This window comes from Chelon labrosus (genome assembly GCF_963514085.1).
Source record: "Chelon labrosus genome assembly, chromosome: 11".
NCBI classification, from domain to species: Eukaryota; Metazoa; Chordata; class Actinopteri; order Mugiliformes; family Mugilidae; genus Chelon; species Chelon labrosus.
This window is the reverse complement of record NC_140344.1, coordinates 30,416,025-30,442,236: the sequence shown is the minus strand read 5'-3', so window position 1 is coordinate 30,442,236 and position 26,212 is coordinate 30,416,025. Positions and strand designations below refer to the sequence as shown.

The 26,212-nt window shown below is 40.1% G+C and overlaps 2 protein-coding genes across 3 annotated transcripts in view; one reads left to right on the top strand and one right to left on the bottom strand.

Annotated features, from left to right (window-relative positions):
- Positions 1–1,024: 1,024 nt before the first annotated feature.
- slc5a9 (solute carrier family 5 member 9) lies at positions 1,025–26,212 on the bottom strand (the record flags this gene model as incomplete). Its single annotated transcript, XM_084554878.1, has 15 exons — positions 1,025–1,553; positions 3,507–3,722; positions 3,980–4,148; positions 4,951–5,101; positions 6,269–6,376; positions 6,610–6,745; positions 8,140–8,345; positions 8,457–8,537; positions 9,806–9,911; positions 10,876–11,040; positions 14,842–14,988; positions 15,896–15,967; positions 16,407–16,525; positions 19,734–19,904; positions 26,113–26,212. 15 exons carry the CDS (start codon positions 26,210–26,212, stop codon positions 1,245–1,247), a joined length of 2,256 nt encoding a protein of 751 aa, XP_084411004.1. The 3' UTR covers positions 1,025–1,244.
- Positions 22,897–26,212, top strand: part of lamb4 (laminin, beta 4) — a 41,830-nt gene continuing 38,514 nt past the window's right edge. For both annotated transcript variants that reach the window (XM_084554444.1, XM_084554443.1), the window contains exon 1: positions 22,897–22,917. The gene's annotated coding sequence lies outside the window, so the exon portion shown is untranslated. The remainder of the gene's footprint in view (positions 22,918–26,212) is intronic.

The window sequence follows — 26,212 nt, the reverse complement described above, 5'->3', positions numbered from 1 at the left end:
CTACCTGAATGAACAATTCTCCAACCTGCCGATGATTCCTCTTACATTTTCAAACTGTCATGTAACATCATCAGTTTGTATCATAAGATTCCACATGTACGCTTTAGTCAGATATGTGTATCTATGACAGATGTATGTTTATCTTGCTGTTCTCTTCTCTCTTTGCTGTTCTCTTGTCTCTTTCTTCTGTCTGTACCCGGCTGGCCTTAGGCAGATGGGTCCCTCCATATGAGCTGGGTTCTGCTCGAGGTTTCTTCCTGTTAAAAGAGAGTTTTTCCTGCCACCGTTGCCTTCAGGCTGCTCTGGGGGTTTCAGGCCGGGTTTTTGTAAAGCGTCTTGAGACGATTTGTATTGTTATTGACGCTATATAAATAAAATTGAATTGAATTGAATTGAACAGTTCTTCTCAGGGCTCATAAGGCTGGCCTTTTCACTTCTGTATATTCTTGTGAGCTAAGATTTTCTTTTAAATTAAGAAAATGAATACATCACACCAGATAACACCAGGCAAAACAAGTCTTCATAATTCCACATTTATTCCTTATAAAGCAGTAAATCTCTACCAGCAACTTAGTATACTGGTCTTACAAAAAAGCAAGAACAGCACCACCCATTGGTTTTTGTTGCAGTTATGTCTCACAAATGTGGATACTGAACGGATCCCTCATGTTTATGGCTCAACAAGGATGAAAAACAACAGCACCACAAATTGAATTTTTGTTCCAATCAGGTACTAATCCAGACCAGAATAATAATTCCTTGTAAAGGTGGCCTCACTTTTGTGGATTCCATTGAAAATTAATAGAAATTGGTTGCTAAAGCTAAGGACTGCGAGTGCTTTGCAGTCCTTCACTTTCACACTTATGAATTTGAGGAATAGAAACCCATCTCATTTGGCCGTAACAATTATTTTGTTATTATTATTTTTTTATTATTATTATTATTATTTTGTGATTTGGTATCACAATATCACTCAAAACACTTTTTTTTAATACAAATTAAATTCTTATACAACATTATGGTACACAAATTGCTTCACAATTTTTTATACATTTACAATAAAATTAACAAAAAACATTGATGCCTTCGTACTCACTCAGTTTAATAATTATATTGTAGGTAAAAACCACACAAAAAAATCACTGGTTTTCCACTTTTTGTATTTTCTTCCTGAGACGAGGAAACACAAAAGAGTCCCAGAAAATTGAAGAAGCAACAAATTGAGGAAATTTGAAAAATCAACATTAGGCAAAGTATCCCCAGAGAAACACATTCACAGTCAGGAGTAACAGAGCATTAACATTGCAGATTCTTCTCCAGAGTGGTTTCTCATGCAGCAGGAGTTTGCTGTCTTCAGTCACTGGACTTGCAGACTGAGAGCTCGGACCAGTCAGACCACACAGCCACAGAGCAATTCTCTTCCAAGTGGGATTTTGAACAGAGTCTGAGTCAGACCTGACATTCACATTCACTGGGTCAGAAGTCATCTGGGGATGCGTGAGGTCAAGCCGAGTCTCAGTACTATACCTGCTCCACCAGGTCAGCCTGTACAGCTAGAGAGGATGTAAGGACAATCAGCACAGCATTAAATTAAAACTGTCAGTGCTTTTCAATCTGGGACATTTACTGAAGATTCATATTAAATTGAGGACTTGATCTTTTCACTGCACAAAAAATGTGTTTCTTTGCAACACTCGAGTGAGTTCCAGTGTACTCGTTGCAGACTTAACAGATATTCACCAATGTGGTCTAGGCTGAATCTGTCCTGGTTGCATAAGTGTAAATCAGTTCTTCTGTGTGTGTGCTTGGATTGCTTGTCTGCTGCTTTCTGGCCTCATGTTTGACTGCTGCCAGGAAGCCTCAATTGGGTTATCCTCAGCAACTACTGTATGTGGATCATTAAACTGTGCAGTCTGTGCTTGCATGGATTGTCTTGTCTTTCTCCATCCATCGACAGCAATAATCCAATACTCCTGCAACTACATATCCACCTATCCGAACATCCACTGGCACTACAACTTGACTTGGACATCGCTCGCCACTCCTGTCAGAAACATGTACACCGTGGGTCCCATTGGAGCTTCCACTTTCATGACTATAAACCAATAAAATTGGTTGACCACAGTGTATTGGCCAGCCTAACCAAGTTGGCTGATTAGAATGTCAAACACGACAACGCCAACATCAGCTTCGGTCTAATCAACATCCGCTCACTTACGAACAACGGTCATCTTATCCAAGATCTTCTAAATGACCATTAGCTCATACCTCACCCCACACGATTGCACACTAGTTGATCTTCCCATTTCTGATCATGTGCTAATACTTTTTAATAACAAGCTAACCCTATCCCGTAATAAACAGCTACGCCTAGTCTCTCTTACTGCCAAAATCAACAGTTTACCTGCAACGGAGAACTTATTCTCAACCATATTCACAGCCTTTTATATACTCATGCTCCAGACTGTCTCCTTCACTCACGCATCATCATAGTACACACCAGAGCTCCGTCAACTCAAGGCTAAAGGTCGTCACCTGGACACAAAAACTGGACTTGTTGTGCACAAACAGATGTTCCATAACCATCTTTTTCATTATCGTGATGCTCTCAGCAAAAAACACGTAGTACTCCGATTTGATAAAGTCGGGTGAAGGGAACACCAGAATCTTTTTCTCCACAGTCAACAGGATTTTACCTCCACCAGATATTCTTCCAGCTCACCTCAACTGCTTATTGCAACAATTTCATGACTATTGAAACTAAATTTGACGCTATTCACCAGCAATATTACTTTTGCTTGTTTAGGAACCAACATTATACATTCCTCCCTGATGTCTGGCCACGTTCCATCATCTCTCAAAACTGCTACAATTACCCTATACTCAAAAAACCAAGACACTGAACCTCCAGTTGCTCCCAGTGCATGGCACTGGTGTGTGAATGTGTGTATGCTTGTGTGAGCAAATGGATAGATGTGTCTGTGACTATAAAGCACTTTGAGTACCAATAGGTAGAAAAGTGTTATTTAAAAGCAAGGCCATTTACCATATACCATCTCACACAGTATCCTCCTTGAAGGTCTCAAATGGTTCACATCATATCTCTCCCACTGCAGTGAATTTGTCCAGCTGAAACACTTTAGATCCCACCCCTCACCTGCCACCAGAGGAGTACCCCAGGGCTCCATCCTAGGTCCACTACTGTTCGTCATTTACCTAGTTCCACTTTGCAATAAATTCCATAAATATTAGGTACATTTTAATTTCTACGCGAATGGCACCCAGCTCTAATTACAAAGCCAACCTCTACTATTCCACCCTCTGCCCCTTCTGCCTAACAGAAAATAAATGTTGGTTCTCCTGCAACTTCCTACAAATGAACAGCAGTAAATCAGACAATAAACATGCTTCTAAATATTGCAGATTTCAAACAGCATTTTTTAATTTTCTGTTTCTCTATTTGAAATCTTGAATATTAATCAAATGAACGTATGTATGTTGCTTACATGTTCTTCGGGTATTGGAGCAGTGGCCAAGCTGACACAAACAATGACAAGGCAGGTGAGAGCCAATAGGATGAGAGCAAAGTACAGATAGTGGACAGCAGTCAGAACAGTTGGCCGATGATCAGGCTGACCACAAGAAGGAGGTATATAGGCGAACTCTAGAACCATGCGGATCAGTCCTACCACTAGTCCGGTCATCAGACCCCAAAATGCACCCTGCAACAAACACACAGACAAATATCAATGAGATGTAAAATAATGTAAACTGAGCTAAAAATCAAAACAGGTAGGGTAATAGTCTGGTAACCATTTGGTTCATCCAACGGCTTCATAAAGTACACCATGCATCGGATGCCTAATCAAATGTACATTCACATTAATTTTTCACAAAATAAGACTTACACAATTTTTTTATGTTAAACTCTCTTCTGTCATGAAGATGATGTTGTTTACCTGTTTGTATATAAACCTACCTGCTCATTTGCTCGTGGCCAGAAGATAGCCATCAGGAATACAGCAGTTATGGGTGGTGCTAGAAAGCTTGTCACTGACTGAATATAATCAAACAGCTGTCCACTGTTGGCTGTTTGGACAACTGGAATCCACAACAGACTGACACATACCAAGACAAGGATGAACACCCTAAAAAATACAACATTATTGGTTATTGCTCTGGGTGGAAATAAAATGAATCAATACAAGATATTTTCTTCCATAATCATTAAACATGAGTACAGAACTGGATTCACCAGCAAGGACAATGGCTAAGAATGAGAGTTTACTGTTCAATTCTGGGTAGGAAGGATTCAGACAAAGGTTGAGGTTGATGGTCTACCTGCAGGACATTGCTGCTTGTGGCATCTCCAAAAGTGCCTGTGTACTGTACACAGGCTGGATGGAGGAAAGCTAACATTAAAAGTTCAAATATTTTGTCAAATACAAGCATAGACCGACTAAAGAACAATATAGAAAGATGTATAAACACATCAAAGGGATTAACGAGATGGTATTGCAATCAAATTCAGTTGTTGAAAATGATTCACACAAACTTTTGATGAATGGGGAACCTTTTCAAACCATTGTACTTGACAACAAAGATGACAACAAAAACAATAGTACAAAAGCAGAAACCAGTAAGTAATACATAAAATGCAGTGTTTTTGTATCTAATGTCTCTAAAAGATGACCACTACCAAAACCACAAACCAAGTATATTTTGTTCAAGTGAAAAATAAAAGGGCCAGAGATATGAGCAGCACGTTTCATGGATTTTCTCACACCCACATTTGGCCAATAGAATAGAAAGAATCTCGTGCACCTTGAAAATCCAAAATAAACAGGAATACCGTTATACTGCCTAACAGGACCAAAAAAATGCTCATTGTTGTGGTATGGTCCCTGTTTGTGAAGCCTTAGATCATCGATAAAATTGCAGCCCCTCTACCTTCCAACAATCATGAGTTCCTTCTCAGAAGCTCTAGGCCTGGCTCTGTGGTAGAGGTCCAGTGTAAACAGAGTGGAACTGCTATTAAAGATGGAAGTCAGAGATGACATTAATGCTGCTAACATCACTGCTAGCATTAGACCACGGAGACCTGTGAAGAAGAGAGATAAATGGCACAGGTATGTTGGAAAAACTGACCGGTCTGCGGATGCACAGGCCCATACAAATTAAACTGACACAGTATGTGTAAATTCAGTGCTAAATCGCTAACATGGCGATCTGATGGGTGTGAGTTTTGGGAATTTGGTTGTGACTGTTATGTTTATGGTAAGGTACTAGGAATGCTTTATGCTTTGAGTACTTATAATTGTATTTGCATGTGCTGAATCCATAACTCAGCTCAGGGAGACATGATTAATTGGCAGTTTAATGATCTAGCACCCAAAAGTACTTTGCATCATGTTTCCCAAAAACATCTCTGGAGATATCAGTCTTTTTTAACGCCAAATTCTTTAAACAACTTAATTTTTTCATGACACACCTCAACAAGATACTTTTTTCCAGTTTCATATACAGATTGTCCAATTCATGACACAAATTCTGACACAAATTAAGTCATTATAATTGTGTCTAAACTCCTCAGAGTTTCACTCTCTGATCATCTAGTTTCTCCGGATGGCATTCATTTCTACTGGGAGAAACCTTGGGCTGATATCTGACCAGGACATTTAATACAGACTTTAATTCAGAAAAACAGCAACCACAACTGTCTTCTTTCATCCTGTCTCAAAGCTAAAGAACTAGTTGATGCATTTGCTTCTTCCAGGCCGGATTACTGTCATTCAGTATTATCAGGCTGATATAAATATGTCTCTAAAAAGCCTCAAATTTAGTCAAAATGCTGCAGTGTGAGCATTAGCCAGAGAGATATTACTCCAGTTTTAGCTGCTCTTCATTGGCTCCCTATAAAATCCAGAATAGATTTTAGATCCTCTTTCCATCCAAGGCCCTTAAAGGCCTAGATCCATCAGATCCCAATAAAGTTCAGGCTTCCTGGGGTTCCTAATTTCTAAAGGTAAAAACTGAAAGCCTACTATGGACTGTTTTTACCAGTTTGAAGTAAATAAAGTAGATATCTATTCATCTGTTCTGGTGTTTGTATCAGTTTTTTTTTACTCTGTTTGGACTATGATCTGGAATAATTTGCATGTTCTTTTGAGTCCAGTGGGAAACAACACTACATATTTGAGGCATGTGATTTGTTAATTTGTGGATTCAGACACAATATTCGATATATGTGTGTTTGTGGTATACTCACCCACAGGCATTAACTCTATCACCAGTTTAGGGTAAGCAATGTTGGAGCAACCAACTGAAGCTCCACATACACGCTGACACACTGCTGGATCCACACAACCAATTTCATCTGCAAATACAAATCAAACACACAGAAAGGATGAAAAGGTTTTAAAGTCGTAGTTGGTTAGGGAAATGAAACCAAGGAGCAGTTCAAAACATTTTTCGGACAATAATACACATAGTGAACAAAATATCTTTTCACATCTGTAGCTTACAGTAATTTGTCAAACTTTTGTGATTTAAAACCCTCTTTTTTAGGACAAAACCAAACCAAAACAACTTTTCCCACAGTAGACTGACCTGGGAAAAGTGCTCGGCTTATCATGCCTGGCATCACTATGAAGAACGTGGGCAGAAGTTTTAGATAGCCTCCCAACACACTGCCTGCTTTGGCATGCGACAAAGATTTGGCGGACAGAGACCTCTGGACTATAACCTGTATATGCAAACACAATTTAGTAATCATATTATGCATCATGCTATATGATTGTAATTAAAAGATTTCTGTTCTTGTCAAATTTGTGATTGTCATAAATTAATGCGGGGCGGCACAGTGGCGAGGTAGTTGGCACTGATGCCTCACAGCTAGAAGGTCACCGGTTCGAATCCATGGGCCGGCTGGGCCTTTCTGTGTGGAGTTTGCATGTTCTCCCTGTGTCTGCGTGGGTTCTCTCCGGGTACTCCGGCTTCCTCCCACCATCCAAAGACATGCTCATTAAGTTAATTGGTGATTCTAAATTGGCCATAGGTGTGCGTGTGAGTGTGTTGTCTCTGTGTTAGCCCTGCGATGGACTGGCGACCTGTCCAGGGTGTACCCCTGCCTCTCGCCCGATGACAGCTGGGATAGGCTCCAGCAGACCCCCGTGACCCTTAACAGGACTAAACGGGTATAGAAGATGAATGAATGAATGAATAAATTACATTAATATGGCATGGGTTTAGGGTTAGCTGCTCTTCCTTCCTTTGTCCCGTCTACCTGTGCGAGTTATTGGACTGATTATGATGAACATGGGGACATGATGTTCAGGTGAAGTTAATTAATGGTTTTCCTAGAAAAAAAAAAAATGTGTTGTTTTCTTTCATATATTTATTTGTGGATCATTGCAAAGATCCTGTTTTGCAACTGTTTTGTCCCCAGATTGTTAGCAGTATTTTCCGCTAAAAATGTTTCTCATGAAACTGTTGCTGGCTGAGACTTAAAAACATACTAACCCTTGGATAAATGTAACTGACTTACTGTTATAAATAGTAATACAAATAACATCCCACTGTCATTTCATGGATGTATTTAAAGGTGGAGTCAGTCAACCATTCTAGAGTAAGAATATTGATATTTCAACACAAAATAAAATAATAGAACCAGCCAATATAATTACAGTGTTTCTTGTGATTTAACAGAAGTCTAGACCGGTCCATGTTTAAACAGGTTTGTCAATAATACCCTGCAAAACTAAACCACAGATGTATTCCACTGGGCCAATTTTGTTTTGATAAGATGGAATAAGTTGTAGAAGTGACATTATTGTAACATCTTGCATCTCAGCATCTTACTGGAATTAATTTCAGGCTTTCATCTCAAATCCTTTGACTCCGATCCCTTTTTGGAAAATGTTGCAAACAGTTAAATAGCAATAGAGCAGTTTCCATTGTTGTTGTGGGCACATACAGGCTTACATATTCTCACACTTAGCACGGAATTGAGGTTTTTGGCTACAGTTTTATTTAAGCTTCATCAATAAATTTGATTTTGACTTTAAAGAAACGTGTGATTTCCACACCAAATATGTTAAATGAGTGAACAATTCCATGTATGAGTGTAACTGAAGTTACCTGATCTGTGCACCAGACCCATGTAGCCAATACAGTGAGCCCAAACACCAGACCTGGCCAAGGTAAATCCCCAGATACAGGGTCTCTGAGCATGTGGAAGGCATCACCACGAGGTAAATGGCAGGTGGTGTTGGCAACAGTCACAGAGGGAACACTTGACATATAAAGATCCACAAGGCCTTCATACCAGCCAACCTTGGCAAACGCTGCAAAACAAATGTACAGACACGTGTTAACTCGTTAACTAATAAATAAGATGAGGGGTAATGATATAATGTTCATTCAACAAGATTTATTGGTGTCTGTGTGTGTGTTACCTATGAACATCAGTGCAAAAGCACCGCCAACTATGATCAAAGTCTGGAGTGCATCAGTGTAGATCACTGCTGCCAGTCCGCCTGCACAGGTTAAATTACATCATGTCACATTACATTAAATAACATCAACACACAGTACATCACATTACATGACCAGTGTTTCCCCTACCATTGTATTAGGGGGTGCTGCCCCGCCCCTCCAACAAGTTAATTTTATTTAATTTTATTTTCTATGCAGCACTAGATCACAACAGAAGTCATTTAAGGCTACCTTTCCTATAGAACAGGTCTATACCTTGTTATTTTATTAAACAAACTGAATAGCCTGATGTTATTGATATTATTTATTTGCTTGTCAAGTCTGTCTCCACATAGTCAAGCATTTACAATTTTCCTCTGCTTCCTGTATCACGCATGGTGGAGTTCCGCCCCGATGCACACTGACACATGGTGAGCACAGACAGGTGAGCACGGACAGGTGAACACACAGACAGGTGAGCACACAGACAGGTGAGCACACAGACACCTGAGCACAGAGACAGGTGAGCACAGAGACAGGTGAACACAGAGACAGGTGAGCACACAGACAGGTGAGCACACAGACACCTGAGCACAGAGACAGGTGAGCACAGAGACAGGTGAGCACAGAGACAGGTGAACACAGAGACAGGTGAGCACACAGACAGGTGAGCACACAGACAAGTGTGCACAGAGACAGGTGAGTACAGAGACAGGTGAGCACACAGACAGGTGAGCACACAGACAAGTGTGCACAGAGACAGGTGAGTACAGAGACAGGTGAGTACACAGACTGGTGAGCACAGACAGGTGAACACACAGACAGGTGAGCATACAGACTGGTGAGCAAACTCCCACCACCGGACAGAGAACGTGTGTCTGAAAATATGTCGTGTCAACCCTCTGAAAAGCAGAACCAAAACTGTAGCGTGAACTGAGAAGAAATGTTCTGATGTTTAGTTATATGTTCAGTTGAACAGTTCAAATAATTGTTCCATCGTTATATTGACTGCTGTCATTAAATAAGCACATGAAATCCTGGATTACTTTAAGCATTTGTGCCGGTGTCCATTTGCATCACCTTCTTTTTTCAGCACTGTTGTTACTGACATTTTTAATTACACGTGTTTAAAACACAACTACAACACACACACAGATACATGATAAGATGAAGATTCATACTGGTCTGTTACTGTGGTCAATATTTAAATTATAAGTTGAGGCTAGACTAAGTCAAACAAATCACAACAGACACACCGCAATAATCACACAAACACAAATATCAAGCACATTATGCCAGTGTGTGTGTGTGTGTGTCAGTGTTTGTGTACCTGCCACAGTGTAAAGAGCAGTAACCAGAAGCAGTACGGCTGTGGACAGGTAAAGGTCCCAGCCCAATGATACCTGGATGAATAACGCCCCTGAAAAGATGTCTGTCTGGGAAACACAGAGTATTGCTGCCAAAGTTGCTATTTTTTCATGAATTGGACAATCTGAATATGAAACTGGACAAAAATATCTTCCAAGGTAATACATGGAAATGTGTACAGTCAGGTCCATAAATATTGGGACATCAACACAATTCTAATCTTTTTGGCTCCACCCACACTGAAAGAACCTATATAAACATATAGGTTTTAAGATAGGTTTTGAATATATGTGACATACATAAAATTGGCTGTTTTCATATATACGCATATATGGTATAGATATTCAGCATATATGTTATCATATATGCTGCATATATAACGTATATATGCAGCATATATGCACAGATAAACTGCATATAGGTTTCATATATGTGAATATATTTTATTTTTTTTTAATTTTTATTTTATTGGTTTATTTGATAGGGACCATGCATATTAATGAACATTGCATAAAAAAAACACCATGTAAATATGCCAGAGTTAGTAAAAATAACTACTTTTCATCTGCAGTCCCATATATCCTCATATAGGTTCTTTCCGTGTGGGTATATGAGGATATATGAAACCTGTATGCAGTTTATCTGTGCATATATGCTGCATATATACGTTATATATGGCATATATGCGTATATATGAAAACGGCCAATTTTATGTATGTCACATACATTCAAAACCTAAATTAAAACCTATATGTTTATGTAGGTTCTTTCCGTGTGGGTATACACCACCACAATAGATTAGAAATGAAACGAACAAAATGTGCTTTAACTGCAGACTTTCAGCTTTAATTTGAGGGTATTTACATCCAAATCAGGTGAACGGTGTAGGAATTACAACAGTTTGTATATGTGCCTCCCACTTTTTAAGTTACCAAAAGTCCATTGTGGTGGTGTATAGAGCCAAAAAGATTAGAACTGTGTCGATGTCCCAATATTTTTGGGGCTGACTGTATGTTTTTGTGTGGGACTTACTGATATTTTGGTGAAGATGTAGAGAATGAGTGATAGAACGGACATGTATATGCGGATTCTCCGACCTCCAAAGCGTTTGGCCAGGTATTCAGGCATGGTCACCACACCAGCAGAGATGTAGACTGGAATAAAAATCCAACCCAAAGCCACCAAGACCCACGCTGCCTATACAAACACACACATTATATTTATCATACAGTCATATCACATATCTTTTTGTTGCCATATTAATTTTGTCAGTGTCAATATAATGAATGTGTCAGGACCATGTAAGCTGTGTTCCCCATTTCTCCTGTGCCAGATTGTCTTGTAGGTTTACCTTAAGTGTTTTGTGTCCACCTGATTTGTACGATCTGGCCAAACTATGGATGCATTGGAGTCAGACCACCTCCACACCAGAGGCTCCTGGAACAACAGTGCTGCAGGACCACTACTCCCCTCTTCCAAGCACCCACTCCCCGGACAGCTGTCCCATCAGCTCCAACCCAGGAGTTTGAATCATCTTCCGAAGCTCCTGAACCCATGCAGATCGGCCACCCCCGGTTGTCTCCAGCCGAACGTCAACGGAGATTCATTGACTACCACCACATCCCAGAAAACTTTCAGGATTCAGAAGATGATACTAACCTCATGGACTTTAAATTGGCCGACCAGTTAGGGCTTAAGACTGTTCCTATCCCAGAGCCCTTAACTGCCACAGCTTTGGATGACAGGCTGCTGAGTCAAGTCACACATCAAACCTCTCCAGTTACACTCACTTTCTCTGATGAACACTCAGAGCAAATATCCTTACACCTTTTCAATTCAGCTGTACACCTCCTCATTTTAGGTTATCCGTGGCTGGTATCTCACAATCTCCATATTGATTGGACCTTGGGAACTATTCAGAAATGGGGAAAAGACTGCAGCAAAAACTTTTCCTGGACATCCCAGACAGGCCCCTGAGCTTGCTTGTTCTGAACCAGATACTTTCCCAGATTTCAAGGTTCCAGAATGTTATCATGATCTTAAGGATGTATTCAGTAAAAGAAAGGCCACTTCTCTTCCTCTTCACAGAGACAGTGACTGTGTCATAGATCTCCTGGCGGGGGCCCCATCCCTAAGGGCCACCTGTACTCCCTGTCTGCACCCGAATGCCTTGCCAAGGAGGAATACATCAAAACTTCTGTTGAAGCTGACTCATTCGCCCATCCTCTTCCCCAGCTGGAGACGGATTTTTCTTTGTTGACAAGAAGGACAAAACGTTAAGGCCACGCATTGACGACACTCAACTGAACATTACAACAGTAAAGAACAGTTACCCTCTTCCACTAATTTTCTCAGCATTCGACGTCCTTCAGGGTGCTAAGGTCTACACCAAATAAGATCTCCATAATGCTTACCATCCAGTCAGAATCCGAGAAGGAGATGAGTGGAAAATAGCTTTTAATACTCCCATTGGCCATTTCGAGTATCTTGTTAAGGCTTTTGGGGTTACAAATGCTCCAGCAGTTTTTCAGTCCTTGGTAAATGATGTCCTCCGTGACCTGTTGAGTAAAAATGTCTTTGTGTACTTGGATGACATCCTGATATTTTCTCAGAGTATGAATGAGCACATTTCCACTGTACAAGAGGTTCTCACTTGCCTGCTGAAGAATAAATTGTACATTAAGGCTGAGAAGTGTGAGTTTCACAAAGACCAGGTTAGCTTCTTGGGATATGTGATTTCTGAAGGAAAGATGGAACGTGACCCTTCAGAAGTTTATTCTGTGCTGACCTGGCCCACTCCAACCTCCAGGAAAGAACTGCAACGCTTTCTAGGTTTTGACAACTTCTATAGGAAATTCATTAAGGGTTTTAGTTCTGTGGCTGCCCCCCTTCATGCACTAACCTCTTCCAAGACTCTTTTCCAGTGGTCTCCCCCCACAGAAGCAGCCTTCCAGCGCCTGAAGGAATCCTTCGCTGCAGCTCCTCTCCTCTCTCCCCTCTCACTCTGCCGAGCTCGGATTGACAATTTATCGTTGAAGTTGATGTATCGGATGTCAGCATCAGGGCGGTCCTGTCCCAGAGATCGGGTAAGGATGGAAAGGTTCACCCCTGTGCCATCCTTTCGCGCAAGCTTTCTCCAGCAGAAAGAAACTATGTGGTGGGGGATCGGGAGCTGGCAGTCAAAGTGGCGCTGGAGGAGTGGAGGCACTGGAGGAGTGGAGGCACTGGTTAGAGGGGGCGGTCCATCCAGTTCTCATCTGGACAGACCACAAGAACCTGTAGTACATTATGAGTGCCAAAAGGTTAAATCCTCATCAAGCCAGGTGTCTTACAGACCAGGCTCGAAGAACAAAAAGCCAGACGCCTTGTGATGGATGTTTTCTCCTGAGGAACCAGAGGAAAGACACCCCCCCATCGTACCCTCAGAAAGGGTGCTGGAGCATTGAATCCAAGGTGATTGAAGCCAACCAGACAATTCCCAGACCTGCAACATTGCCTCCCAACAGGCTGTTTGTTCCCCCCAATCTCCAGAGTGAGGTAATTCAGTGGGGACACTCTTCTCAGTTCTCACCCAGGAGTAAGACGCACACTTTTTAGACTGGCTGAAAGATTTTGGTGGCTCAAAATGAGGAAGGATGTCATTGAATTCATCTCTGCATGTACAGTTTGTGCTCAACCGAAGTCGTCCACTACTCCTCCAGCTGGTCTCCTCCAACCTTTGCCTGTCCTTCGGCAACCCTGGTCAGACATTTCAGTGGACTTCATCACAGGGTTGCCTGAATCTCAAGGTAACAGTCATCCTCACGACAGTAGACTGATTTTCCAAAATGGTTGAATTCATTCCACTCCCTAAACTCCCCTCAGCAAAAGAAACCGCTGATATCCTTATGACCAGAATGTTTAAGGATTTTGGATTCCCTCAGCGTATCCTGTCAGACCGGGGCCCCCAGTTCATTGCCCAGTTCTGGAAGACATTTTGTGAACTAATTAACGCTAAACCCAATCTTATCTTTGGCTACCACCCCCAAAGTAATGGTCAAACAGAACGCGTAACCAAGACCTATAAACAGGGCTTCGCCCCTTCCTCCTGAGCCAAATCCCTCCCCTGGGTTGAATTTGCTCACAATACTTTGCCTTCTGTGGCGGGGTCGTGGACTCCAATACCTTGTGGACTGGGAGGGATATGGTCCTGAGGAGAGATCCTGGTTGCCCTCCCGTCACATGCTGGATCACCAACTTATTCGGGACTTCCATGCCTCCCAAGGTCCTGGGCCGCCACGGGGGTGGGGGGGGGGGTGGGGGGGGGGGGGGGTACTGTCATGATCACGTAGTGTCTGTTGTTTTTTAGTTCAGTTTTCTGTCCTTTTTGTCACTTCCTGTTTTATTTTGTAGTCTGAGTCTGCTGAAGTTTGTCTTCCTGTCTAGTTCTGTCTGTGATTGCTTTCCCCGCCCTCATGTGTTTCACCTGTGTCTCATTGTCTCTCTCTCTCCCTCGTGTATTTAAGCTGTGTTCTCCATTCCTCCTGTGCTAGATCGTCTTGTAGGTTTACCTTAAGTTTTCCAGCTAGTATTTTCTTCAGGTGATTTCTTGTTGTGACTTTAGCTTTTCTATGTTTCCTGAGTTTTTGCCTGTCGGACCTCTGTACCTTAGCCTGATTCCTGAATCCCTGGTTTTGACCCTGCATTTGATTAAACAACCTCTGAGCCTGCCTGATCCCTGACTCCTCCATTTTGTGTCCACCTGATTTGTACGTGATAGAATGAAGTATACAAAGGACAACATAATAAGACACACAAAATAAGCTGTCTACTTACAGAACATAATCATTACTGATGTTACCTGACACTGATAGTCAATATATAAAACAATAAATAAAAAATAAAAAGTGTGAATTCTAGGATTTGAACTGACTGCAGTGTAAAACAAGTCCATCACATGTAAAACTTAAAATTAAAGATGAAACAAGCTCTAAATGACTGGTGTGGAATTTAGGTTTTTATCAGGAACGTCTGTGGGTGTGTGTGAGCTGCGTTTCTTACATTCCATTCAAATCCTCCCACAGCAAGGCCTCCAGCTGCTCCTGTTCCTGCTAGACCAATAAACAACCCGCTGCCAACATTACTGGACATTAAAGAGGCTCCGATCTGTAAATTCAGAGAATAGACAACATGAAAATCTTATCTTATGTTATATGTACTTTAAAAATGCCAGAGCTTTAGATTACAGCATGTCCATTACAATTTAGATGTCAATTTAAAATTGGGTACTTATACCTCAAAACATGAAGGAATCAGTGGACAAATCTGTATATTTAGAGGGACATCATACATAGATAACATGGGCTCTAGTGGGTTTGGATTACATTCCAACTGAATGATTCAGAAATAACACAGGAAACCACAAACTGAATTACCTAACTAACTAACCCTAACCCATAATATTCATAACACATCATAACATAATGAAACAGAACAGAAAAACACAAACATGATTATAGACCAAGCTACTTCCTTCTGATTCAAGTTTTGATATCTATCCTCCATTGTACTGGCACACAACACTGACGTCAATAATAAAGGATTTTTTTTTTTAATTAGATGTTATTATCAAATGGTCAGATATAAAAGTGTCATTACTGAAGTTCCTTTATAATAGATGGATAAAGATATTCTTATCTTAATGTTGTCTTATTATTTCTTGTCTTATCGGGCTGGTAGGAAAGTTTGTCTTCCTCATCAGTTTGCCAAGTTTGGCAGCTCTACTTGTGCCAGTGCTGCCTCCCCAGCGGCCATAACTGACTGGTTGTGGTATTATGTCAAAGGACGAGTCTAGCTTGGACATTAGGACAGGGACAGTGGTCTCATTAGCAAGCCCTGCGCCCACGTTCTTAATACTTTGTTTTCCCTTTCCACTTGAACTAGTGAGAAGCTGGAGTGTTATCCCTGTTAAGCCCTGTTCTATCAGACATGCTTATCTTCACATGGAGGAATCTGTTTTGATCCTGTTTTTAATGAACCATTCATGTCTAGAGACTCCAGACTTGGTACTCACAGGCCACCAGCTCATTGAACGGCCAGCCAAAAAGTATCCCCCCACTGTGCTGCGATTGGCTCTCAAGGATGCCTATAGATGAGACAGAGGTTAGATTAGGGCAGCATTACATTTACAACTAGAAAAATTTTATGATTTTATTTTTTAAAAGTTTTATGAAATATCACACGTGAGCTACATTTTCCTGTTGCATAGCTAGATTAACTGTGATGGGTTAATTTGTATTGGCCTGATTTGAATCCAAACCAGGAATGAACTCCCAGCAGAATGCTAATCTCCTCATTAAGTACATAGACAAAGAGAACATGTAAATAAATGTGTATTATTTCTAATAAAAGACAAGCAATGTTTGAAGAGTCTGGTGTGTAGTATATTTCCTGTACAGCTCATCCTCATTCGGGAGATGAGTATGATTAACGAATGTCTCAGGCAGTAACATTTTCGTGAGACCAAAAAATACAACCTTGAGTAAATTCAAGTAGAGCGTTAAAAGTGTTGAATCAGTTCTTACCCAGATTCCAACCACCATGACAATGACGAAATAGATGACAACCACAGCGATGTCAGCAGCATCCAAACTGAGAGCAGTGCTGGGTGCTGCTACAGTGGTGGACCCGAAGGAGTCACTGCCTATGAGTCAAATACAAAGAGCATTTTTAAATTTAATTCAACGTGCTACAATCACTTTCAATTACTATCAATTATTTGAATCAAATAACTTTTGCCTTTTTAAGCAGGTAGGCCCCTCCCACCATCCTCATTAATTCAATCACTTTTACAACAAAGGTTGTTAGGGTTAGGGTTAACCCTATAATAATTTGGAGGGGTCACATGACTGTGAAATCACTGTAATGTATGTTGCTACGCTCCTATTTAGATGGTGATTGGGAGGAGCCTCTGTTTGAACTCATTAACATACACAAGCAGAAAAGGTTATTAAATCCACAATGACCGGCCTATGATGTGTTTTTACTGCAAAATGGCAAAGTGTGCACCCTTAGCAATCTGCTCTGTAGGGAAAACAGCCAATCAGTGTACCGTATGTCCAAGTTGGTCTCTACAGTCGGAGACAGGACTGCTCCGTCACATCATTTCCCTCCACCTGGAGGTTGGCACAACCGACCTGATTGTTTTTCACTGCCAAACAGGAGGCTTGCCACTTTAATTCAAGCCCAACATCCAAGATAAAGCTTAAAAATATGTAATATTAATTACAGTAACAGTAGAACTATCATAAAATATTTCAATAGACTTTCCACCGTTAAGCTTTTTTATGTTTGAAAATATTTTTTTTCACCATTGGAACATTTGGGATGTGAACAATGGACCCAGAACCAGTGTGTGATGCACAAACCCAAATCCATGGCATCTTAGAAACTGACACCATGAAAGCATCAAATACACTTGTACACATAAAAACAAGTATTCATGTCCACCAAGCTTTCAACCTTCACCTTTACAATTCTTGACTCAATCTATCATTTAGCCAGTGAGTCTCCAACCTTCTCTGCTCATTTAGGCATACTCCTTCTGTTAATCTGTTTATCTATCTATCTATTTACATGTTGAGTAATGGAATGCATTCTTTCTCACATGTCTGTAGACTGGCATATTCTAACCTGCAAGTCATAAAGTAAGGGTACCTACGCTGATTGTTCTCCATCCACTCATTTGTTATGTCCGGTTTAGATGTAGCTTAGAAGCATAAGTCCATCGAGGTCTATGTCACATTTTCTGTATTGTTCTTGTATTCTTGAAGGTTTCTTGGAACTATACAGATGGCTGACAGGAGTGAACAGTCTCCCAACATCTCATGGATCTTTTTAATCAAGTCAGAGTCCATTACTTTATGGCTTTAGATTTCTTTCTCACACGTTGCAGGAAAAGGCTACATAGAACTGTAGCATACTGACAATAAAAAAAACTGTTTTTTTTGTGTTTGTTTGTATTGGGTCACGTGTCCTCCTGTTTTTTATTGTATATTCTTCAGCTGCTTCTTTATCATAATACCCCGTGGCTAATAGCTCCTCATAGGAAACACTTCTGCCCCAGTTCAAGGTAAAATATAATAAAAATGTTGGGGAAAAGTCCAGGTAGCCTTTGTGTACTGTCCATCTCTGTTTACAGTTGCTGGGTTGTGCCAAATAATGTATTGTATTGTTTACCTCACGCATTTGCTTTGTTTTGTGTTGTGCTGTGCATAAACTGCTTTCGTGATGTCATAAAAATAAAGCTAGTTGTAAAAGCATTTGGACACAAAGCAAACAGACATAAAAACAAAGTTAAAACAGCTCTGACCTGTAGTGAGTGATGCAGACATGGTGATTTCAGTCTTCCAGATCGTGTAGACTTGTATTTATGCAGCGCTTTTCCTATGTGACTTTTTAAGAGCTTTCGTCTGTTCTGCTGATAAACCTGACTATGGTATGTGCATCTGTGCACCAACTAGTCAATGATTGATCGGTCTGTTATTGAGACAATAAAGTTTCTTAGGTTAGCTATTATTTGCTGGCAAAGGTTCATTACACATGTTGACATCAAAAAGGATCTCAAGTATAGTGTTGTTGAGCCCATATTTAATTTGCTGATGCTACACTGGTAATATATATATATATATATACATATTCTACTGCAAGTTGTGTTGTCAACTTCCTAGTTTGTCATGTTCTTAGAAGTGGGTTATCTCAGAGCTGGAAACTAATTTATTACTTCATGCCAAAGTTCTTTTTTGTGCACATAGAGCTTAATTCTTTTAGCTTATGGAGAGTTTCAGTTTTGTTTTCACTAGATGGTCATCAAATAAATCCATAAGCAGCAAAATACATTAAAAACCTGTCATAGTACAGGCTTCCCTTCATTGGCTTCATTAATTTAATTTTTTCCTCCCAATTGTGTGTGTCTGTTGGGGTATGACAGGCCTGAACTCCTGAGGCTCATGTACATCAATCAGCCACTGCATAATATTTACTCTGGCTCTTCAGATCACTCTTTGTCAGAGTTAGGATTTAACCCATTAAGGTGGGTTGTGCTCGCTTCTCCCCAGCTGAGTGACCCTGCAGGAGGAAGTCTGGTGAATCCTTGTGCTGTGGTCATTCAGAGCATCTTTGACAAAGACAGGATTCCCTAGAAGGATTATGGGTATTGGTGAGACAAACTCCCTTTCCCTCTATCTCTGGAAGGACAATTTATGCTACTCTTTGCCACAATCAGTTCTCGTTCCCTCTCTCAGCTTTAGGTGATTCCATACATAAGATTTATTTGTTTGTTTGTATTATTACAAATCTGTTATTACAACAACAACAATAGCACATGTAAGGAGCTGGTCAATGACTCCAGAAGGAAGAGGACACCAGTGGAGCCCATCATCATCCAGGGCCTGGAGGTGGAAGTAGTGGACCATTATAAGCACCTGGGAGTCCACATGAACAGTAGACTGGACTGGAGGGACAACAGTGATGCTGTGGACAAGAAGGACCTGAGTAGACTCTACTTCCTGAAGAAGCTCTGGTCTTTCAATGCATGCAGCAAGTTGCTGGAGATTTTCTACCAGTCCGTACTTTGCTGTGGTTTGCTGGGGGAGCAGTACCAGTGTTCACTGTGGGAGTGGACCTGAATCACTGCTGGTTCCCTGTGCTTTGTGCTCAAAAGATACCACCATAGTAGTTTTGGTGAAAATGGACAAGAGAATCTTGGGTGCACAGCAGCTGAATCATTTCCTCTGTTCCTCTGTCAAACAGGTCAGACCTCAGACTGCTGAAGGGTGGACCGTGGGGTGATACCAGTGGCTACTGGTTAGTAGTGCAGGGTCTTTCATCAGTGTGAAGCCCCATAAACTTACCATCACGAGACATCCACTCAGCCACCAGCTCCTCTGTCTCTGCCATCAGCTGCTCAGCCTCCACTCCTGTGTCTGTATCGTCCTCATTCCTTGAGGAAGAGGAACCAGGCTTTGGCTGGTACTCCTCATCATCACTGCTGATGCTGTCATCCTCTGAGGGTGTCTCCTCACCTTCAAGAGAGGATGTGTCCTCATCTTGGGTAGAAGATGACTCTTCTTGAAGTGCAGAGGATTTCTCTCCATCTTTGTGCTCAACAAAGCTACAGGTGCTTTCAACATGTGCATCAACACCTGGGAAGCTCAAAGCTCAAAAGTCTGCATCAATTGAAATTCATAATTTACTCTATCTTGCAAATACATTTTTAAGCTCCACAAGCACGTGGACCAGCACATTATCTGACAACGTTAAGATCACACCTGAGTCACAACTGTGTCAATCTTTTACTCCATTGGTGTGCAGTTAGCCATCATACGCCCCTACTGGAAACTAAGATCATTACATGAAATTGCTCCCTTGGCCAAAAATGGACAAATCACACAGATGAATAGATAGACGCTCTATTAATTCCAAACTGGGAAATTTCACTGTTGCAGCAGCAATGTACAGGCACTCAACACCATACATAATATATAACAAAAAAATAAAATCAACAATAAACAAAATAAAAAATAAAACACTAAAAAAACAAGAATCTATACACAATATTTACAAGAATTATAAGATAAGTGAATATTAAAAATAAGTGAATATTAAAAAAAATAATTGCAATGAAATATAATGAATTTACAACCAATAATCAAACAACCATGTGCAAATGTGCAAGGTGTCCAGGGTGTCATCTGTCACACACAGATGAGGAGTTATCAGAATCAGAATACTTTATTAATCCTTCAAGGAAATTGTTTTGTTGCTGTTGCTCCCATAAAGTGACAGTTGCTAGCTGAATAAAGGTAATACAAAAATATATAAAAATAAGTAAGATGCATTTAAGGAACAATATTGCACAAGTATTCACAATATACAGAGGTAGAATTTGCAAATAAATTAACAGTGTCTAAGTGTTAAAGAGTGACCAACACTCAGTGGGAGGAGTTATAAAGTTTGATGTGGCGTTCTGTTGTGCATTTGGGTAGAATGAGTCTGTTACTGAAGGTACTCCTTAGACTGGCCAGTGTGTTGTGGAGTGGGTGAGATGTGTCTACAGACTGATGTCCTGAGAAAGACTTACTGTAGCATTCTTTGAGACAACAAAGTTGTCAGAGTCTTCTGGAGAAGCTGCTGTGTTGTCTGTCTCTTATCTGGTGGAGAGGGTGGTCAGGGTTATCCATGATTGATAACAGTTTGTTCAGAGTCCTCCTTTCCACCACTGATTCAAATGTTTCCTGTCTGCAGCCAGTGACGGAGCCAGCCTTCCTGATCAGTTTGTTTAGTTTGTTGGCGTCACTGGCTGTAATGCTGTTCGCCCAGCAGACCACAGCAGAGAAAAGGATGCTGACCACAACAAGAAACCATCTTCAGGAAACCATTAAAAACTACAACTTTGAAGTGCTGAGTTTAGAATAACAGCAATTTGACCTAAATTTTATTATTTTAGTGTAAATTACAAGGCATTCAAAATTTCAGTTTTCATGGGTGTCAGTTGGCCAAAACTGGCCATGACAGAGCCAAGTTGTACAATTAGATGTATACAGCATATTATTGATATATTTAAAGAGCTGATGTGAAAATTAAAACATCTGAAAAAAATATAGACCCTTGGGGAAATTCATTCCATATAAATTATTACAGCTAAAATGGTCAAAAAAAGAAAGTGAAGTAGACACAAAGGACCTCTTAACTCAGAGGGGACTGAGCTTTCTCTGTTGCTGCTCCCAAATTGTGGAATGATCTACCACTGCACGTCAGACAAGCGCTCTCACTGTCCATTTGTTAAACTTGTCTTAAAACCCATTTTATTCCTTGGCTTTGGACCCAGCATGGGACCCTGTTTCTGTGCTTTTGTTTAGTGCTTTTATTGTTTTTATTATTTTTATTGTTTTACTGTTTTTAATAGTTTGTCTTAATTATGTACAGCAATTTGTCAGCTGTGTTTTTTTTTTAAAGTTCTTTATAAATAAAGTTGAGTTGAGAGTTGAGTTAACTGTGATATGAACTTATTTAAGCGCTGTAAATATTCACAATGAATTAACCTTGATTTTAACAGTAATAATCATGTTATTCATTTAGGCTTGTTTAAAGGGTTACATAAAGTAAGTCAGAAAGTCTGGACCTACTTCAATCTTATTATCTTATCTTATCTTATCTACCTAGTTTGCAGGTTAAAAGCATCAATAACAAAAAAAAAATCCTGGTCAGAGCTGAGGTCAAACTAAGGGCCCGTCCACACGGAGACGCTTTTTGGTCTAAACGCAGATGTTTTGCATCGTTTTGGCCGATCGTCCACACGAATCCTGTAAACACATTGCCCTAAAACGCACTTTTCTGAAACCTGGTCCCAGGGTGGAAAAATTCGCAAACGCAGCTCTTGCGTTTTCGTGTGGACGGCGAAAAACGCATACGGGCGTTTCGATGACGTCATCGCCACACCCCTCGAGCAGCCTTCCACCTCTTATATCCCGTGAGACGTCTCATAACAACATCAACAGCAATGGCGGACTACATGCTGGTGTTCCTGCTGGAGAAGATATTGAGCCTATTAGGGTTACCAGGGCATCATTTCTCCTTGAGTTTGGTTTCTTCTAAAGCCGATTTGTAAACAGCGCTTATTTATGCGCATGCTCCGCCTCTTCCTCTCCGTTTTTGGTGAATTTCTGAAACTGAAACAACGCCACCTATAGGCCTGGAATATGAAGTAGCGTTTTCAGTCGTGTTGAAATGGATCCGTGTGGACGCAGATATTCTTGAAACGATGCCAGGGAAAACGGAGGGGGAAAAGATGGTTTTCGTACGTGTGGACGAGGCCTAAGATTACACTGAACTACCAAATTTAACATGTCTTCTGATCAAAAATATCTGTACACTAAATATTTTACTCTCAATCCGAAATGAATAAGCATCCATTTCATGGTTTTCTCTCTATGTCTTTCTCTCATGCTGACGCCTACAGCCTCAGGCTACGTATGTCTCAGGTGTGCTGTTACCTGCCTAAATGTGTTCATTCTTTCTGAAAGGCAGCAGGAGCAGGTACGTCGACAATTATTCTCACTTAAACAGATCAAAACTCTTTTACTGCTCAGACTAGATCCTGTTGTAGTTGTTTAGTAAACTCAAACTGAATGAGAGGGATGCATTGCATTCTGACTTTAAATACTAGAGAGGTCGATTTTGCACATTGAATATTTTGCTCTGCACAAAACCTGTATCCTCTCAAAAACATTTTACTGTGTATAAAATATCCAGTGATAATTGAATGAGGGACTCATGTGTTTACTTTTAGTATAAAGTTGTTATGAGCTTGGAGGCAAATCTTCACATGTTAACGTCAGGTTTTCAGTGTGTTGTTAGGTGATGATGCATGAAAGCAAGATTAATTATTAAGATTAATAAGTAATATCAGTAATGTGACTTGATTAATTCATGCATCTGTCTGAGTTGTGCTTATATAGCTCCTGAGTTTGGTGTTTCCCATGAGCCCAAAGGAGCTATTAAAACGTCCCCCGTCCTGCTGATCTGAATTAAAACAAAGATCTGACAGAGTCTAAAAGATCTGTTCAGTAAAGAACCACAGAATAAGAACATGAAGGTAGAGGGTGCGCTTTTCTTTTACTAATTTAGTGTTGGTTGACATAATAAGTATATTTCAGGACAGATTAAAAATAGTCAGTAGATTTTTTGACTCAGAGGTAAAAGGGTAAAATACTTGTGATGTGGCATTCAGGTGCACTGACACTGAAACCTGAAATATGCACTTAAAAATATGTTTGTAATGGATAATAGAACCTGTATGTGATCATTACTGAGCTAGATTTTTATGTCTCACATAACTGCACATTATCAACTAAATATAGCTTCTTAAGTCTGAAAAGACTGGAAACTGTAAAATGAGAATAACTAAACACTGTTAGCTGGCTGCTCAGTTGGTTCTTCAAGTTCCTAGATTACTAGGGTTAATAGTGGTAAAAAATATTAACATTACATGGACAAGCAAGCAGACATTTGATTGTCTTTGAAACTGTCTGCAGATAAAGGTGATATGCTCAAAGAAGTTACATAAAAAAAATAAAAAGTCACTAAACTGTCTAAAAGTATTTCCCTGCATGGTAGACATGTCAGAAGAAAACCTAACTGCCAGGGGACATATAGATATATAATAAAATAAGATAAGGTGATATAATGTGTGGTCTGGACAGACAAACTAAAGAAAGAATTGTCTGGCCACAGTAACATTAGACATGTTTCAAACAGAAGTGTCTAATCAAACTCAGAGTGCCTGAAGATAATGTGAGATAATCTAAAAGAAAGTATTTTATATGCAAGAAAACCCTGATTTATTCATGAAACGGATAGTGATTAAATATGCCTACAAGAAGTTTACTCTGCTTAACAAAAACTATCATGCCATGGGTGTGCCTAACCCATACAAATTAAATTGTCCTTATGGTTGTGACCAAATATACCACCTTCATCAGTAGGTGCTGTTTCACAGAGAATCAAGTGTTCTGTTATGAAGTCCAACAACTTCCATTACATGTGTGCATCTTACCTTTTTACAAGAAGGTATATTTGCAGAGAAAGAACAATTTCACCACATTGTCTGGATAACTCTGATGCTTTCATGTTTGGTGATGAACCAGGTACGGTCACAAGTTGGTCCTTTTAGTTGGAGAAGTACTCCACATTAAGTTTGAATATTTTTGCAAGCAGTTTAGTTTCTAACTATATTCTGCATGTGGTTGGCACCAAGAAGTTTATTCTGAAGGAGCAGCTCTCCTCTAAAAGAAATAGCCGGTAAACAGTGAAGCAGCCTTTCTATAAGGAGAGGTAATTTAGAAGTAAAACTGTAGGATTTATTTAAGTGTTGTATTTACTTTATTTACATTTAGGTAAGTAACCCTAATCCCCAGAGTGTTGACTCCCTGGACAACCGGGGTTACGACGTGAGAGATGGTCTGAAAGGCCGAGCAACTCAGTTAAATGAAAGGAGTTGAGGACTGGTTGGTTACGAGTAGTTATAACAGTTTATACTATGGATCATATCATGTTACATCTTATAAATATCTGGGTACGATTTTTGATTCTCATCTGAAATTAACTCTGAGTCAGTGGTCAAACGTGTCCACCAGAGAGTTCATTTATTGCGCAAGATTAATTCCTCAGGTGTCTCCATGATCTATACTTTGAGCTTTTGATTTTTGATTTTGTTCTTATACCATCAGGTCAGCGCTACTTGCTGCCTCCCAGAAAGACAAACTGTTATGATAGATCATTTATTCCTTCAGCTGTTAAATACTGAGTTAAATTAAATGATTGTTGACTGATCTGTTCTTGGTACAACGTACTTTAGGTAGAACGGATATGTGCAATTCATTCATTCATTTATTCATTCAGTTATTTATTACTCATCTTTTTAGTTATTAATATATGTTTCTCATAAGAACATATTACCGTTTATTCTGTTATTTTTATCTTATTTTATTCTCTATCTTGTAAAGAAATGTATTCTCTTTTATCACCATTTATTCTGCTTTCTGCCGTTTATTAATTGTACTTGAACCCAGTCCATGTATTATTGTTGTGTGAATGGTTGTATGTCTAGATGATGCACTGTAGAAACTGAACTGCCCTTCGGAGATGTATAAAGCTTTCTGTATTCTGTAAAACCACTCTCACATAGATCTAAGATCAATTCACACATGGACGTTTTTCCCCATAGAGTTGGAGATCACTGCTGCTCAGAGTATCTGTTTCATTCTGTAGGTGTAGAGACTGTACTTAGGCAGACAATGACTTTAGGCTTTCAGTAGAGGGAGTGAGTTCAGAGAAGCCTCGTGGTTATTACAGAGGACTGACATTCCTGTGAAAGTTCATCAGTCCCTTCCAGGTTCACAGTTTAGTCCTGTATGGACACAGGTACACAGCTTCAACCAACACACTTTATTCTAACCTTTAAACAAGAAAACTTTGTTAGAGTTTATCTTTCAGCAGTGTCCTGGTCAGACGAGATAGACAGTAACTCTGTTACTGTAGACATTTAATGATTCTATAGTGCTTCTTATTCCCCAGCACATTAACTGATCAGAAGTTATTTGGGGTTCTGGGGCTTTGTTCAGCTGATGGTTCATTCTTTAACGTTAATGTCACTCACTAATGGAATGTGTTTATGGAAATAGCTCTACTGTAAATATTTAGTATATTTAGTTAAACCATAATTCATCTCACAAATTTTCTGCTTCTCACTGATGTGCTGATGCTTGTTGGTCTGAGGAGATATACCGGTGTCCTTATCAGTGATGATATCAGTTCCACTTCTCTTCCTCAT